We start from the raw sequence: 18,995 nt of genomic DNA, 5'->3' as shown, positions 1-18,995 counted from the left end.
ATATATGTATACAATAGGATTGATATTAGTCCATATACCTTATCACAGTTACCTTCTCATGACCAATCTGAAGCCCTACACTCCAATGTCTCACTAGACATATGGTTACATTTGGTTAGTATACTATTTTTACTAGTACATCATTCTATGTTTTCTATTCATGTACCTATTTCCAAGACGTATTCTTATTCTTTAACCCCTTAGTGACAGAGCCAATTTGGTACTTAATGACCGAGCCAATTTTTACAATTCTGACCACTGTCACTTTATGAGGTTATAACTCTGGAACGCTTTAACGGATCCTGCTGATTCTGAGATTGTTTTTTCGTGACATATTGTACTTCATGCTAGTGGTAACATTTCTTCGATATTACTTGCGATTATTTATGAAAAAAATGGAAATATGGTGAAAATTTTTAAAATTTAGCAATTTTCAAATTTTGTATTTTTATGCCCTTAAATCAGAGAGATATGTCACACAAAATAGTTAATAAATAACATTTCCGACATGTCTACTTTACATCAGCACAATTTTGGAAACAATTTTTTTTTTTTGTTAGGGAGTTATAAGGGTTAAAATTTGACCAGCAATTTCTCATTTTTACAACACCATTTTTTTTTAGGGACCACATCACATTTGAAGTCATTTTGAGGGGTCTATATGATAGAAAATAACCAAGTGTGACACCATTCTAAAAACTGCACCCCTCAAGGTACTTAAAACCACATTCAAGAAGTTTATTAACCCTTTACGTGCTTCACAGGAACTGAAACAATGTGGAAGGAAAAAATGAACATTTAACTTTTTTTGCAAACACTTTAATTCAGAACCATATTTTTTTATTTTCACAAGTGTAAAAACAGAAATTTAACCATACATTTTGTTGTGCAATTTCTCCTGAATACGCTGATACCCCATATGTGGGGGTAAACCCCTGTTTGGGCGCACCGCAGAGCTTGGAAGAGAAGGAGCGCCGTTTGACTTTTTCAATGCAGAATTGGCTGGAATTGAGATCGGATGCCATGTCACGTTTGGAAAGCCCCTGATGTGCCTAAACAGTGGAAACGCTCCACAAGTGACACCATTTTGGAAACTAGACCCCTTAAGGAACTTAACTAGATGTGTGGTGAGCACTTTGAGCCCCCAAGTGCTTCACAGAAGTTTATAACGTAGAGCCGTGAAAATAAAAAATCGCATTTGTTTCCACAAAAATGATATTTTCGCCCACAAATTCTTATTTTCACAAGGGTAACAGGAGAAATTAGACCACAAAAGTTGTTGTGCAATTTCTCCTGAGTACGTCGATACCCCATATGTGGGGGTAAACCACTGTTTGAGCGCACTGCAGAGCTTGGAAGAGAATGAGTGCCGTTTTACTTTTTCAATGTAGAATTGGCTGGAATTGAGATCGGATGCCATGTCGCGTTTGGAGAGCTCCTGATGTGCCTAAACAGTGGAAACCCCCACAAATAACACCATTTTGGAAACTAGACCCCTTAGGGAACTTATCTAGATGTGTGGTGAGCACTTTAAACCCCCAGGTGCTTCATGGAAGTTTAGAACGTAGAGCCGTGAAAATAAAAAATCCTTTTTTTTCACTCAAAAATGATTTTTTAGCCTGCAATTTTTTATTTTATCAAGGGTAACAGGAGACATTGGACCACAAAATCTGTTGACCAGTTTGTCCTGAGTACGCTGATACCCCATATGTGGGGGGAGGGCACTGTTTGGGCACCCATCAGGGCTCGGAAGGGAAGGAGCGCCGCTTGGAATGCAGACTTTGATGGGATGGTCTGCAGGTGTCATGTTGCATTTGCAGAGATCCTGATGTACCTAAACAGTAGAAACCCCCCACAAGTGACTCCATTTTGGAAACTAGACCCCCCAAAGAGCTTATCTAGATGTGTGGTGAGCACTAGGAACCCCCAACTGCTTCACAGAAGTTTATAATGTAGAGCCATGAAAATAAAAAAAAACATATTTTTTCCACAAAAATGATCTTTTCACCCCCAAATTTTTACTTTCACAAGGGTAACAGGTGAAATTGGACCCCAAAATTTATTGTGCAATTTATGCTGAGTAGGCTGATACCCCATATGTGGGGGATAAACCACTGTTTGGGCGCATGGCTGAGCTCGGAAGGGAAGGAGTGCCGTTTTGGAATGCAGACTTTGATAGAATGGTCTGCAGGCATTATGTTGCGTTTGCAGAGCCCCCGATGTACCTAAACAGTAGAAACCCCCCACAAGTGACCTCATTTTGGAAACTAGACCCCCCAAGGAACTTATCTAGATGTGTGGTGAGAACTTTGAATGCCCAAGTGCTTCACAGAAGTTTATAATGCAGAGTCGTGAAAATAAAAAATATTTTTTTTTTCCACAAAAAAAGATTTTTTAGCCCCCAAGTTTTTATTTTCACAAGGGTATCAGGAGAAATTGGACCCCAAAAGTTGTTGTCCAATTTATCCCGAGTACGCTGATGCCCCATATGTGGGGGTAAATCACTGTTTGGGCGCACGGCAGAGCTCAGAAGGTAGGGAGCACCATTTTACTTTTTGAGCACAAAATTGGCTGTGGCGTTTAGAGACCCCCTGATGTACCTAAACAGTGGAAACCCCCCAATTCTAACTCCAACCCTAACCCCAACACACCCCTAACCGTAATCCCAACCCGATCCATAATCCTAATCACAACCCTAACCCCCAAAACACCCCTAACCCTAATCCCAAAGCTAACCATAACCCTAATTAAAACCCTAAACCCAACACCCCCCTAATCCTAATCTCAACCCTAACCTCAAAACCTAACCCTAATCCCAATACACCCCTATCCTTAATCCCAACCCTAGCCTTAACCCTAATCCCAAACCTAACCCTAATCCCAAATGTAACCCTAATGCCAACCCTAATCCAAATCCTAATCCCAACTCTAACCCTAACTTTAGCCCCAACCCTAGCCCTAACCCTAACTTTATCCCAAACCCTAACTTTAGCCCTAAACCTAGCCCCAACCCTAACCCTAACCCTAACTTTAGCCCCAACCCTAGCCCTAACCCTAGCTCTAACCCTAACCCAAGCCCTAACCCTAAGGCTATGTGCACATGTTGCAGATTTTGCTGCGGATCCGCAGCGTTTCCGCAGCTGTGGGTCCGCAGCAGTTTCCCATGAGTTTACAGTACAATGTAAACCTATGGGAAACATAAAACGCTGTGCCCATGCTGCGGAAAAAAACACACGGAAACGCAGCGGTTTACATTCCGCAGCATGTCAATTCTTTCTGCTGATTCAGCAGCGGTTTTACACCTGCTCCATAATAGAAAACCACAGGTGTAAAACCGCAGTGGAATCCGCACAAAAAACGCGGTACATCCGCGATAAATCCGCAGGAAAAACGCAGCGTTTTGGTCCTGCGGATTTATCAAATCCGCTGCGGAAAAATCCGCAGAGAACCATTCTATGTGTGCACATATCCTAACCCTACCCCTAACCCTAACCCTACCCCTAACCCTATTTGGAAAATAGAAATTCATACATTTTTTTTATTTTATTATTTTTTTTCTTACTAAGGGGGTGATAAAGGGGGGGGTTTATTTACTATTTTTTTTATTTTGATCACTGTGATAGGATCTCACAGTGACCAAAATAAAAAAAGAGGAAGAATTTTCTTCTGCCGGCCAGCAGATCATGGCGGGCGCACTGCGCATGCGCCCGCCATTTTCTTACCGGAGCAAGAAGCCGGCGGCCAGCAGAAGAAGCAGGAGGACCCAGGGACACCGGTAAGTATAACAGGGTCCCCGAATCCCCCTATTTCTCTGTCCTCTGATGTGCGATCACATCAGAGGACAGAGAATGACATCGCTTTTTTTTTTTTTTTTTTTTGCGGTCGCCGGTAAACAGTTAATTACCGGCGTTCGCAAAACAGGGGTCGGTAAAAACCGACCCCGATCATGTTCTTTGGGGTCTCGGCTACCCCCGGCAGCCGAGACCCCAAAGAACATCCGGGTGCCGGGCGGCGGGCGCACTGCGCCCGCCATTATTTCCCCGGAAAAAGATGGCGGCGCCCATCGGGAGCCACGAGGAGCACCGGGGGAGGTAGGTGAGTATTGGGGGGCTATCGGGGACCCCATTTCTCTGTTCTCCGATGTGCGATCACATCGGAGGACAGAGAAATTAAATGGCAAATCGCGTTTTGTTTTTTTTTGTTGCGACCGCCGGTAAACGGTTAATTACTGGCGATCGCAACTCGGCGGTCGGTAAAAAAACCCCGAATCATGTTCTCTGGGGTCTCGGCTACCCCCGGCAACCGAGACCCCAGAGAAAATCCGACTCTGGGGGGCGCTATTCACTTTTTCCACAGCGCCGTTAATTAACGGCGCTGTGGTTTAAGTACCCTTAGCGGCCGCCGTTAAAAGGCGTATCGGCGGTCGTTAAGGGGTTAAGGGTTTTTTTCTGAGTGAGCCCCTACATACACATTGGCCTACACTGATGTACAGTGATACCCATTAGGTATACTACAAGAGCAGTCGGGTATGTAGTTTATTTCCTCTCTCCCTTCCTTATTTTTCCTACCCTCACTTCCACCACCATGCACCTTTTTGGAATGAGATTTACCTTGCGGTTTTTGTGTAATTTGTACTTTTTTCTGTACACACTGGGATTCATGGGCATGCGCAGTGCATATCTTCGCCTCTCACTCATCTCCCTCCGCCTTCTTTAGACTATGCGGCGTCAGCTGATCCCTAATCGCCGTGGCATGCGCTTAGGGATCAGCTGAAGCCGCACAGTCTGAAGAAGCCGGAGGGAGGGGAGTGAGAGGCGAGGATATGCACTGCGCATGCCCATGAATCCCAGCCCCGCAGTGTGAATAAATCAGAAGACACTGCGGGGCGGGATCTCGGGCAGCGCGGCCGCACAGGCGCAGTAAGCCTGATATCAAATGATGTCAGAAGACTGGCAGCGCTAACTACGCATGCCCAAGGGATAACATAACAGCGCAGGCTCTGGGACAGATTCAAACAACTCTGAGGCGGCGGCGCCAAGAGGACATGAATGACGACTGTGCTGCGTCTAATTAGAGGGGAAAGGCCTGCCTCCCTGGCGATTTCACGGTATGAGGGGGCACATTTTATAAGTGTTTATTTCAGCGTGTGCAGGGAGCATAACTAAAAGAGCCACCTTGTTCGAATGCAGCATTTGTGCTGCACAAGATGGCTCTTTTAGTTACAAACGCCTGGGGGGGAGGTGACAAGTTCCCTTTAAGGGATTTTATCATGACACAGCTAAAAGAGTTGGTTTTCGTTGCTGACCTGGGTCCTACATGTACAAGATTTTATATGAATATATCTGTCTCCTCAATTGCATGGTTAGTAAATCATTTGGGTTGTCATGCTACCACTGTAAAAGTCAGACTACACAGACCTACCGGTGGCAATGAGTGACTGCCGTTTGGTAACTACCTACTGATCGGCGGTTGTTTAATAGCCTGCTTATACAGGCAGATCGTGGTGAAAAGTGTGTAATGAATGGCCTGCACTGCAATGACCTTGGGGCAGCACAAACGATCCTTTCACCTAAGGAATGGATGGTTTGTTGTTCATCGAGCAATCAGATGCCTGTTTTCATGGCAGGATTACAAAGAAATTAAAGCTCTTAAGGCTGCTCATTCACGATAATCTGTCAGTGTAAATGCACCTTAAGGGTCATCATGAATGAGCTTACTTTAGACCTCATTTCCCGATAATTTGCCAGTGTAAATCACCCGAAAAATAAGGAAAACACTTGTACTTTGGGTGAATATTTTTAAGCTTGCTTAAACCTGTACAGTTTTTTTTTTTTTTTTTTTAAATTATTTCAGGTGAAATTATTTTTTAAATTTGTGGTAGGATTGCTGCTTTATTGCATTCACAGGACATTTCAAACTCTTTTTAATGCATTTTGTGGGAGAAGTGTGACGACCGAAAAATGGCAATTCTGTCATTCCGATGTTTTCTTTGCTTTTCAGCATTTTTTTTTTTTTTTAAAATCATGTATTTTGTTATTAAAGCATATGACACGCCATTAACACAGTCCGACACAATTTCCAGACAAATACCGTACATTAGATACATGACCTGATAATCTATTTTCATTTTACTAAACAACACCCTTACCACCTAACCAACCCCCCTTTCCCTCCCCCCAATCTCTTGCCCATTATCCAATACAACCATCTGACAGCATCACCTCTTGAGAAAAGATAACAAGCTTTACAAAAACACGCCTGTACATGTAGGAGTCCCCCCAGAATCAACTACCCGACACCCATTCTACTTTGCAGTAAGGGTACCGTCACACATTGAAATTTCCATCGCTACGACGTTACGATTCGTGACGTTCTAGCGATATCGTTACGATATCGCTGTGTCTGACACGCTACGGCGATCAGACACCCTGCTGAGAATCGTACGTCGTAGCAGATCGTTTGGAACTTTCTTTCGTCGCTTGATCACCCGCTGACATCGCTGGATCGTTGTGTGTGACAGCGATCCAGCGATGTCTTCGCTTGTAACCAGGGTAAACATCGGGTAACTAAGCGCAGGGCCGCGCTTAGTAACCCGATGTTTACCCTGGTTACAAGCGTAAACGTAAAAAAACAAACCGTACATACTCACCCGTCGGTGTCCTTCAGGTCCCTTGCCGTCTGCTTCCTGCTCTGAGTGCCGGCCGGAAAGTGAGAGCGGTGCTGCGCTCTGCTCTCACTGTACGGCTGCACTCAGAGCAGGAAGCAGACAGCAAGGGAACCTGAAGGACACCGACGGATGAGTATGTACTGTTTGTTTTTTTACGTTTACGCTTGTAACCAGGGTAAACATCGGATTACTAAGCGCGGCCCTGCGCTTAGTTACCCGATGTTTACCCTGGTTACCCGGGGACTTCGGCATCGCTCCAGCGCCGTGATTGCAACGTGTGACCGCAGTCTACGACGCTGGAGCGATGATTATACGACGCTGCGACGTCACAAATCGTGCCGTCGCAGCGATGAAAATTTTAATGTGTGACGGTACCCTAACTCAGCAGACGCCACACCTGGGTAATCCATCCATCCACCCCACACATTTTCAAATTTTGTATTCTGACCTCTCTTAGGGTATGTGCACACGTCCGGATTTCTTGCAGAAATTTCCTGAAGAAAACCGGAAATTTTCTGCAAGAAATCCGCATTTTTTTTTTTTTTTGCGTTTTTTTTTTTGTTTTTTTCGCGGTTTTTTTTAGCATTCTGCAAGCGTAATTAGCTTGCAGAATGCTAAAGTTTTCCAAGCGATCTGTAGCATCGCTTGGAAAACTGACTGACAGGTCAGTCACACTTAACATACTGTCTGACAAGTGTGACCAACTTTTTACTATAGATGCAGCTTATGCAGCATCTATAGTAAAAGATAGAATGTGTAAAAATAATAAAAAAAATAAAAAAATGGTTATACTCACCCTCTGCAGCCTCCGTTCCTATAGATGCCGGTGTGGTTCAGGGCCTTCGGTGACGTCACGGCTTGTGATTGGTCGCGAGCGGTCACATGAGCGGTCACGCGACCAATCACAAGACAGTGACGTCACCTCAGGTCCTGAACCACACCATCTATAGGAACCGAAGCGGCAGCATGCAGCGGTGAGAGGCGGGAACACTCCGGGGGACATCGAAGGTGAGTATAGGACTATTTTTTATTTTAATTCTTTTTTTTCGACCAATTATATGGTGCCCAGTGCGTGGAGGAGAGTCTACTCTCCTCCACCCTGGGTACCAACCGCACATAATCTGCTTACTTCCCGCATAGTGTGCACAGCCCCGTGCGGGAAGTAAGCAGATCAATGGACTCCTAGGTGTGCGGAATCCCCGCAATTCCGCATTTTTAATGAACATGTTGCTTTTTTTTCCGCGATGCGATTTTTTCGCGGAAAAAAATCGCAACATTTGCACAAAAAATGTGGAATACACTGTAAATAATAGGAGGCATAGGTTAGCGTTTTTTTCACGTTTTTATCACGTTTTTATAGCGAAAAAACCGCGAAAAATCCTGAACGTGTGCACATGGCCTTACTGTATATATTTCTTTCCATAAGGACAATAAAATTTATCTTGTTGATAAATTCCTTTTTCCCTGGCGGTTTTTCATCCATCCAGTGCATTGCGATAAGCTTTCTCGCAGCATACAAAAATCTTGCGATAGTCAGCCTTCCACATTCATCCGTAGCAATATCATCCATACAGCCCAAAAGGCAAGTCAGCGGGTTACGCACCACATCTACTCCTGTCACCTCCTGGATCAAGTTAAGCACCTTCACCCAAAATGCTTTTCAGCATTTAACGTGATAAAACATCATTTTATATTTTGAAATAGCAGACTTTTTTTTTGTAGTCTGAAACCCCTAGATAAAATCTTGTGTCCAATTGGCTACAGAAGTCACAATTAGAAAACTGAGTCCATATGTGCGTAATTTATGGTCAGGATAACTACAGCTGTTTTGTGAAGGCCTCAGGAGGTTTGTTTGACAATATTAGGGATAAAACAGCATCATGAAAACCAAGTAACACATTAGGCAGGTGAGGGACAAAGTTGTGGGGAAGAATAAAGCAGGGCAAGGTTATAACAAAAAAATAGCCCAAACTCTGAACATCACGCAGAGTACGGTTCATGCAAAAATGGAAGAATGGGACAACTAGAAACCTACCAAGACATGGCCTTCCACATAAACCGACATCCCAAGCCAGAAGAGCACTAATTAGAGAAGCAGCCATGGAATCCAGTGACTCTGGAGGAGCTGCAGAGATCCACAACTCAGATGAGAGAATCTGTGTACAGAACAACTATAAGGGTTCGCTCACATCTGCGCATAGAAATTGGCAAATGCAACGTGAAAAAATTTGCATTGCACTCGCAACAATGTTATTCACTTAGGCCAAGTTCATCCTGAAGTTTTTCCTCACATGGAATTATGGTGAGGAAAAAGAAAACGCAGCATGCTGGGCATAGCTACATAAAACGTCCGAGACTCACCAATGCAAGTCGATGGATGTGGAAAAAAAAAAACAGACAATACGTGTCTGTTGCGATATTTAAAGGGCCACTGTCACCCCCCCCCAGCCGTTATAAACTAAAAGAGCCACCTTGTGCAGCAGTAATGCTGCAGTCTAACAAGGTGGCTCTTTTAGTTTTTGATTCATTTATTACCTAAAAAAAAGCGTTTTAAAAATCGGCCACACATACCAGATATTATACCTGGAGGCGGTCCGAAGCGTCCTGTATGAATCCCCCAACTGCCGTCACTCATCTCTTCAGGACCGATGGTCCCCGCCCCCTGAGCGCTGTTATCGTCTGAAATCCGGCGCCTGCGCTGTGCGTGCCTGCCTGGGGCCTGCGCAGTGTTCATTGTCAGTGCGGCCACACTGTTGCTGAAGCCCCCGCCCCGCACTGTTATTCATTATGCACAGTGCGGGGCTGGGGTTCCTGGGCATGCGCACTGCGCTGTTTAGACGCTCAGATCCATAGAAAATTGTTTGTCCGGCGGCCAGAGACAACGGACAAACAACGTTTTTGTGTCTGTCGAAAAAGCGGACAGTGACGGCGCCGTCCATTGTTTGATAGAATGGAAGCCTATGACGCCGGTTCCATCAAATGACGGAATCCGGCGACGGATTGCGTCTTTTAAAACTGAGCATGCTCCGACCCAATTAGCCAGATCCGCTAGTCGGGGCCTAATAGGAAACCCGACATTTCATCAGCCAAGTACAGTAAATTCATAGCGCGAACTCTTAGAATGGAATAGAGTAGATACATAGATAGAAAAAAGTCAGTGAGATACATAGTTAGTGCAGTGTGTATGTATTGCTAATAAAATTAAATGGAAAAAAATGGCCTGGGGTCCCCAGCATTTTTATTATTCAGCTGAGGGAAAGCAGGAAGCTGGGGGCTCGTGTTATTATTTTGGGAAGGGGCCAATATCCATAAAGGTTCCCAGCCTATTAATATCAGATCACAGCTGTCTGCACAGTCTTAAATGTTTTTTTTTTTTTTTTTTAAAGGGGGAACCCTCAAAAAATTACGTGTGAATCCCTATTTTTTTAATAACCAACAAAGGCTAAACAGAAAGCTGCGAGCTGAAAGTAATAAACTGAGAAGGGGCCATGGATATTGGCCCCCTCCCAGATTAACACCAACAGCCCTCAGCTGCCCCAGAACAGGCGCATCCATTAGATGCGTCAATTCTGGCACTTAAGACTCAGATTTTTCCGCTTGCCCTGGTGCGTTGCCAAGCAGGATAATGGTCTTGGGGTTGATGTCAGTTTTTTTAATGTCAGCTGACATCTAGCCCAGGAGTTAGTAATGGAAAGGCGTCTATAAGACATCTCCATTACTAAACCCTGTAATCAAAAGACCAACATGCATAAAAAAGCGGTCCGCCAGTTTTGTGCACTTATGAAAAAAGGACATTGCTGAACAGAGGCCGAAGTACAGAGTAACTCCGCTGTCTCATCATAATGAATGGATCCTTCTGCATCCTAAAAATTCCTGTGAAGCACATGAAGGGTTAATAAACTTCTTGAATATGGCTTTGAGCATCTAAAGGGGTGCAGCTTTTAGAATGGTGTCACTTTAGGTATTTTACATCATAAAGACCCCTCAAAGTCACTTAAAATGTAATGTGTAATGTCCGTCACTGGTTAAATTGTAACCCATATAACTTTCTGACTTAAAAAAATTAAGTTTCAAAAATTGTGCTGATGTTAAGCAGACATGTAAGAAATGTTATTTAGTAACTGTTTTGTGTGACATAACTGATTTAAGGGCATAAAGTATAATGGTTTGAAAATTGCTAAATTTTCAAAATGTTGGCAATTTTTCTTTTTCCACAAATAAACGCAAATCAAATAGAAGAATTTTACCACTATCGTGAAGTACAATATGTCTCGAAAAAACAATCTCAAAATCAGTGGGATCCGTTTAAATGTTCCAAAGTTATTACCTCATAAAGTGATAGTGGTCAGAATTGTAAAATTTGGCCTGGTCATGAATGTGAAACCAGGATTGGAGGCAGAAGGGGTTTAAATAAAAAGAAAACCATGTATCCTTTCCAGTTCACAAACACGTGCTACTTTTTGTTAGCATATCCAATAAAGTTCCAATAAAAACATTTATGCTTGTGGGTGTACGGTGGAAAAGCAAGCTAACGGGGTATGAATACTTCTTCATGGCGCTTAGCTATTATAATGTATGCATTCTACCGTTCAAAAGTTTAGGGTCACTTAGAAAATTCCTTATTTTTTAAAGAAAAGCAGTTTTTTTTTCAAATGAAGCTAGCATTAAATGATTCAGCAATACACTCTATACATTGTTAATGTGGTAAATGACTATTCTAGCTGCAAACGTCTGGTTTGTAATGTAATATCTTCATAGGTGTATAGAGGTCCATTTCCAACAACCATCACTCCAGTCTTCTTATGGTACTTTGTGTTCGCTAACTGTGTTAGAAGGCTAATGGATGGTTAGAATACCCTTGAAAACACTTGTGCAAGTATGTTAGCACAGCTGAAAACTAATTTGGCTGATTAGAGAACCTATAAACCTGATCTTCCTTTGAGATAGTTGAGAATCTGGAGCATTACATTTGTTGGTTCCATTAAAGTCTCAAAATGGCCAGAAAAAAAGAACTTTCATGTGAAACTCGACAGTCTATTCTTGTTCTTAGAAATGAAGGCTATTCCATGCGACAAATTGCTAAGAAACTGAAGATTTCCTACAACGGTGTGCACTACTCCCTTCAGAGAAGAGCACAAACAGGCTCTAACCAGAGTAGAAAAAAAAAAGTGGGAGGCCCCGCTGCACAACTGAGCAACAAGACAAGTACATTACAGTCTGTAGTTTGAGAAATCAACGCCTCGCAGGTCCTCAACTGGCAGCTTCATTAAATAGTACACGCAAAACGCCAGTGTCAACATCTACAGTGAAGAGGCGACTACGGGATGCTGGCCTTCAGGGTAGAGGGGTAAAGAAAAAGCGATAATCAGACTAGCTAACAAAAGGAAAAGATTCATAAGGGCAAAAGAACAGACATTGGACACAGGAAAATTGGAAAAAAGTGTTTTGGACGAATCCAACTTTGAGGTATTTGGATCACACAGAAGAACATTTGTGAGACGCAGAACAATTGAAAAGATGCTGGAAGAGTGCCTGACGCCATCTGTAAAGCATGGTGGAGGTAATGTGATGGTCTGGGGTTGCTTTGGTGCTGGTAAAGTGGGAGATTAGTACAAGGAAAAATGAATTTTGAATAAGGAAGGCTATCACTCCATTTAGCAACACCATGCCATACCCTGTGGACAGCGCTTGATTGGAGCCAATTTCATCCTACAACAGGACAATGCCCCAAAGCACACCTCCAAATTATGCAAGAACTATTTAGGGAAGAAGCAGGCAGCTGGTATTCTATCTGTAATGGAGTGGCCAGCGCAGTCACCAGATCTCAACCCCATTGAGCAGTTGTGGGAGCAGCTTGACCATATGGTACGCAAAAAAGTTCCCATCAAGCCAAACCAACTTGTGGGAGGGGCTTCTGGAAGCATGGGGTGAAATTTCTCCAGATTACCTCAGAAAATTAACTGCTAGAATGCCAAAGGTCTGCAATGCCGTAATTGATTCAAAGGGAGCATTCTTTGACGAAAGCAAAGTTTGAAGGAGAAAATTATTATTTCAAATAAAAATCTTTTTTTTTCGAACCTTGTCAATGTCTGGCTAGATTTTCAATTAAATTTGGCAACTCATTTGATTAATAAAAGTCTGAGTTTTCATGGAAAACACAAAATTGTCTGGGTGACCCTAAACTTTTGAACGGTAGTGTATGTAATATAATCATATCCCCTTTATACTAACCCCATGGCTTCACAGCCAATCTTGACCTTTATACCACACCATTTTTCTTTTCAGTTTTCCATTACTTATGTTTTGGTGACATATTAGAGATTATATACTGTGACTGGGTCACGAACACGATATGTGAGGGGAGATATGCGTCACGGAGACTGCTTTCCTCCGTGATCTAGAAATTCCTAAGTGTCTTTTCAGCATGATATGTGCTGAAGGAGTTAAGCGGCCATGTTATGGGTGGTTTTTTAGGTGAGTAGTTAAGAGATGGGCGGGACACCTGTAAACTCACCATATCTCCACCTCAAGGGTGTGGCTGGGGAAATTTGGTCTGTGTTGTGCAGAGACAAGCAAGCCCTAGGCTGACGCTCCTGTGGGAGCTGCCATATGTATTCGCCCAGAAGTTCTGGGCAGGACTGTTTATAAACTTTTTATTTCCTTTTGAGACAGAAAGGCTGTTTTTCTGTTACAATTTTGGGGTTTATGATACAGAAGGGTTTTTTTTTTTGGTTTTCTTTTTTAAGTATGTACAGATATTCATTATGCAAACTAGGGGGCAGGTCACTGAGGGATCAGTGACCTGTCAGCAGTCTGCATTACGAATACGTAATCAGAGCACCACATTAAGCCCCCACCTCCAGGCCCGTCCTAGGGCACGAGCATATCATTAACTCAAAACTAAAATAAAGATTAAACAACCGCAAGATGGATTTCAATACCCAGGTATCATTTTAATCAGTATGATGGCGCTGACCTGACATCGTCTTTAGGATACTGTGCATAATCATGCTGACAAGTTCCCTTTAAGAAACATTTTTATTATATTTTTCAATATGATCCTGCAAGGAGACTTTGATAAGGGATCCTTTGTTTGCATTGCTAATACGCTCTAGTACTTATGCACTACAGTATTATCTCTGTGGTCAGTCTGACAGTTAGCCGAATACGCCTCCCTCCGCTGGTAATACCGGATTGGCTGAGGAATATGTCAAATACAAACTGGCACGTTTAGGTGGGCTGTGCTGCAGGAATGAAAAGCCTCGAGATTCCCAAATAATTTTTTTTATTAATTGAAAGGCGTTTGTGCCGGACCAGTGCCTTCCTCAAGGGATAAAAACCAAGTGGCATATGGTAGACAGGGAAGCCATTGTCAGGCCTTCCTGTTGCCATAGCAGCTATCAGCGTCCCAGAATCGCACAATGAAAATGGGATGACAAACGGAGCAACCATCTTTTGTCTAATTCCTCACATGGTGCTGTCACTACCGACAGTGGCATATGAGGGGTCAAAGTGCTGAGATCAGCGCTGTGTGGAGTCGTGGCACTTACACAGCCAAACTTCTGCTGCATAACACCCTCCTTCAGCAAATGACACGGGCACAACTCCATTGGATATGGACTGTACGAACAATTGTAGGAAATCACTTGCAATTTGGAAACACAGCGATACCCATCTGCGGGAAGGAGTTAATCTTACCATGTTTCCTAGCTCACTTTTTTTTTTTTTTATTAAATAGCAATACACAATTTCCTTGAAGGACTAGAAATTAAAAACCTTACAAGACTGATAGAATAAAGTGACAGAAGCAGAAAACTATTACTAAAATTAATTTAAGATGAGACATTAGGGAGAAAGTAGCGCAAATAGGGTCTTATCTGACAGAGCGATTAAGCACATTGTACTAACCTGATCAAGGATTCAAGAGGTTTTAAAACAATGTAAGGCTATGTTCACACGTTCAGGATTTCCATCCTTTTTTTTTCCTGACTGAAACTGCAGGTCTCTGCAGAAAACGCAGGTGCGTTTTTTGGTGCGTTTTTTAGTGCGTTTTTTGATGCAGTTTTGTCTGCAGATTGTCTGTGTTTGACAGAAATAAAGTTTACTGCAGTGGGGGGAAAAAAAAAAAAAAATGATGTCATTTCCTTGTCCAACCCTTTTCTTCTTCCATCCTCCATTTTGGGACTAAACACCAAAATGAGTGGACGTGTTTTGAATGACAGCGCTCCGCGTTTTGCGCCGCATGCGTCACTGCAGCGCACGCATCCGGGCGCAGAGGACGCAGCAAGTTGCATTTTTGCTGCGTCCAAAATCAATCAAAAAAAGGACGCATGCGGCGCAAAACGCAGCGTTGTGCATGCGTTTTGCTGCGTTTTACTTTGCGTTGTGTGTTGCGGCGCCGACGCTGCGGCGCACAACGCAAATGTGAACATAGCCTAAGTGCCACGTATTTCAGTGCCACGTGCCACGTATTTAAGTGCCACGTGCCACGTATTTCAGTGCCACGTATCACGTATTTAAGTGCCACGTGCCACGTATTTAAGTGCCACGTATTTAAGTGCCACGTATTTAAGTGCCACGTGCCACGTATTTAAGTGCCACGTGCCACGTATTTCAGTGCCACGTATCACGTATTTAAGTGCCACGTGCCACGTATTTAAGTGCCACGTGCCACGTATTTAAGTGCCACGTATTTAAGTGCCACGTGCCACGTATTTAAGTGCCACGTATTTCAGTGCCACGTGCCACGTATTTAAGTGCCACGTATTTCAGTGCCACGTATTTAAGTGCCACGTATTTAAGTGCCACGTATTTCAGTGCCACGTATCACGTATTTAAGTGCCACGTATTTAAGTGCCACGTGCCACGTATTTAAGTGCCACGTATCACGTATTTAAGTGACACGTGTCACGTATTTAAGTATCCACGTATCCCACGAAGATTTTCCATGGAGAACAGACACATCCAGAGATATGTCTGCTCTCCACGGATGCAGCAACACACTGACAGGAGCCATAGTTCCTGTCGGTGTGTCACTGCGCATGCGCGAGCGAGTTTACCGGCGGTCATTGACCCCGGCACTCTCGCTTAACGGCAGTACTGCGTGGGAAAGTTCAACGCAGCTGTACTGCTGTTAACCGAGACGCCGGAGCCATTGAACTCCGGAACAGTACGCGATACACTGCTAGGAGCTTCGCTCCTGGCAGTGTATCGCCGGAGAGCAGCCGATCGGCGTGGGACACTCGTTTTATGGATTCTGCGGACAGGGAGTATGAATTTGGTTTATTATTTTTGGATTTTTTCCTGGAGGATCGAGGGCTTCGCCTACAAGTGTGCTGTTGGTGAGTATATACTCTATGTTATGTGTTGTATGTACTGTACTGTGTGTCATGTATGTGTATTGTGTGTAGGTGTTTGGTGTAAACTTTACTATTGTGCTAAGTCGCCGGACACAGGGACAACTCTCCCATCCTAATACCGGATGGGAGTAGTAGTCCCATACGGCGACTTAGCACAATGGTGGCACTAGCGTCGCATGGGGACACACACACACGCGCACACACACACACACACACACACACACACACATACCAAATCAATCAAACGGCCGACACGATCCCCATGCGACGCTATGCCTCCATGTCTCTCCGCCCACGCACTTCCGGCCCCGCACTTCCGCCGGCTTCCCCGCACTTCCTGCTGCAGCGGTTCTGCACATCAAACCGCAGTAAAACACGCAGATATATTTTTGATCTGCGTGTTTTACTGCGATTTTGACCTCACAATGGAGGTCTATGGGTGCAGAACCGCTGCGGTTCAGGAAGAAGAATTGACATGCTCCTTTTTTCCGGGAGCTATTCAGCACGGCTTTTTTTTAAAATTTCCGGACCATGTGCACAGTGTGTCCTGTTTTCCATAGGGTACAGTGTACTGTACCCTGCATGGAAAACAGCTACGGAACCGCAGCGGCAAAACCGCCGCGGTTCCGCGGTAAAAAACGCACTGTGTGAACATGGCCTAAAGCTGCTGCGGATCCACGGGTTGTCAAACTGATAAGAATGAAGGTAAGGGAAAATTTGTGGATACCGCCCGCACTGCTGTGTATGGAAGACGTCAATTATCCTTTCACGTTTCCTATACACAGCAGTGCGGGAGAAATCCACAAAGCTTTCCTTACCTTCAGTCTTGAAAGGAGTTTAGAAAGATATTCTGCTGCACCATAGATTGTGTCTTAGTCTTGGTAAAGTCTTCTAAAAATACTTATATGTTGAGTACACAATATATTTTGCCATAAAAAAAAATTTAAAAACATTTGTAAACATTTCAGCTACATTTTTTCCTCTGTTCTGCCACATATTGGGTACGAAAAAGGCAGCAACCTCTGTGTATCATAAACCCGGAACCTTGTAACGTTATGGCACCATGGAAGCCCGCATGGTCATAAAACCACTTAGATGCCACTGATACTTTTGATCCCACCATCGAAGGGTTTAAATAGCCAGGAAGCCAAGCTCTGATCCCAGCTGCTTTCTCAGCGTGCTGTTCCATGCACAATGCATCATTCACTTTCATATACTCTCAAAAGTAAAATAAAAAAATTAAAAAAAGTATCAAGACTGGGGGTGCTTATTTTGCCCACAGACCAAATGGCTAAGCTACACTATTCGAGCGTTTGCTCTGGTTTTACAAACCTACATGGCAAATGGATGTTACAAGTCCATTGTGAACAGAGAATATTAAGAAAAATGACTCACCTTTTTTGTCATTGTGGCAGAAAAAAGAAAGGTTTTACGATCGCGGGGAATTACTTTGAGAATTTTGTCAACCTATAGCAGATAAAATACAATGAAGTTCAGCTCTGATTTAAGCCATACAAAGCAATGAATTATACATTATAGTTTCTAATATTCTTTATGTAAAGCCTTACATTAAAATGTTAGTAAATTTCTGTGCCGACAGAGTCCCTTTATCTCTGACAATTATCTGGTTAACGTTACATGATAGTAATTTCTACCACATTACTAAAAGCAGGAACCTACAGCTTATAAATCCCCATGGTGGCTAGACAATGTTGGTAGAAATATTAGTAGGTACTAAAACAATAGACAAATATTTATATATTTGTGTCTAATTGTATTTATTTCTCAGGACCTCTAAACATTGTCTAGTCACCTTGTAGGTTCCTGTTTTTTAGTAGTGTGGTAGTGATTACTGTTTGACAGGCTAGCACATAGCGCTTGCCGCAGCACCTTCACCCCAAGGCACTTAGTGCCTGCGCAGTTATCTTTTTTTGGGGCATGCGCAGTTGCGCTGCCCTTTGAACTTACAGCGCAGGCGCCGGGGACGCTAATGAAGGAAGAGGAGGCGGTGCCCGGCACGCAGAGCCCATGATTGACAGCTGTGAGGCGTCTGGACACGGTATGAGGAACAAATTTCAAAAGCCATTATTGCAGCAGTGCCAGGGACCCGAACTAAAAGAGCCACCTTGTCAGAATGCAGCATTAGTGCTGCACACGGTGGCTCTTTTAGTTACAAACGCCTGGGGGTTGGGGGGGTGTGACAGGTTCCCTATAAACCGTAAAACCCTTTTAACCCCTTCTCGACATATGACATACTTTCTTTATATGGAGTGTATTTGCCTTTGATAGGAGCTCACACACACCCCTTTTGCCCCATGAAAAACAAAACAATAAAAAAAATACACATTTAATATTGCTGCATTCAGTAATCACAATATAAAATAAATGTAATTCGATTTAAACAGTGTAAAAGAAAAAAAAACAAAAACATAAAAATGCCAGAATTACCTTTTTTTGGCCACCAAAACATAGCAATAAAATACAATAAGAGGCGATCAAAACATTGTATCTACCCCAAAATGGTATCAATAAAAACCATCAGCTCAGGGCACAAAAATAAGCCATCACACAGCACCAGATCCTGAAAAATGGAAATGCTACAAGTCTCGGAAAATGGTGACAAATGCAAAAACTTTTTTCATACAAATTTAGGAATTCTTTTCCACTAATTAAACTAAAAAAAACCCCAAAAACTATACAGTGGCACATACAAGTTTGGGCACCCCTGGTGAAAATTACTGCTATTGTGAGCAGTTAGGCAAGTTGAAGATGAAATGATCTGTAAAAGGTCTAAAGTTAAAGATGACACATTTCCTACATCAGATTACCCTTAGCTGGGTAGTTCTGTGTAAATGCATTATAAAGACCTCATTAGGCCACATGGGATAGTGCAATGTCTATATAACTAGATAGTATTCATACTATACTGTATATGACGGAGATCAGATATACACAAATATTACCTTCTG

General features: G+C 43.2%; 1 protein-coding gene across 3 annotated transcripts in view; it reads right to left on the bottom strand.

Moving 5' to 3' along the window:
- DDX47 (DEAD-box helicase 47) overlaps positions 1-18,995 on the bottom strand; it is a 100,409-nt gene that overhangs the window by 33,179 nt on the left and 48,235 nt on the right. For all 3 annotated transcript variants that reach the window (XM_077277820.1, XM_077277822.1, XM_077277821.1), the window contains exon 6: positions 17,422-17,493. In XM_077277820.1, the coding sequence (XP_077133935.1) occupies positions 17,422-17,493 (72 nt within the window). The remainder of the gene's footprint in view (positions 1-17,421; positions 17,494-18,995) is intronic.

This window comes from Ranitomeya variabilis, chromosome 8 (assembly GCF_051348905.1).
Source record: "Ranitomeya variabilis isolate aRanVar5 chromosome 8, aRanVar5.hap1, whole genome shotgun sequence".
Classification (NCBI taxonomy): domain Eukaryota; kingdom Metazoa; phylum Chordata; class Amphibia; order Anura; family Dendrobatidae; genus Ranitomeya; species Ranitomeya variabilis.
Note: the sequence above shows the minus strand (reverse complement) of the source record. Positions and strands in the feature narration are given on the sequence as shown.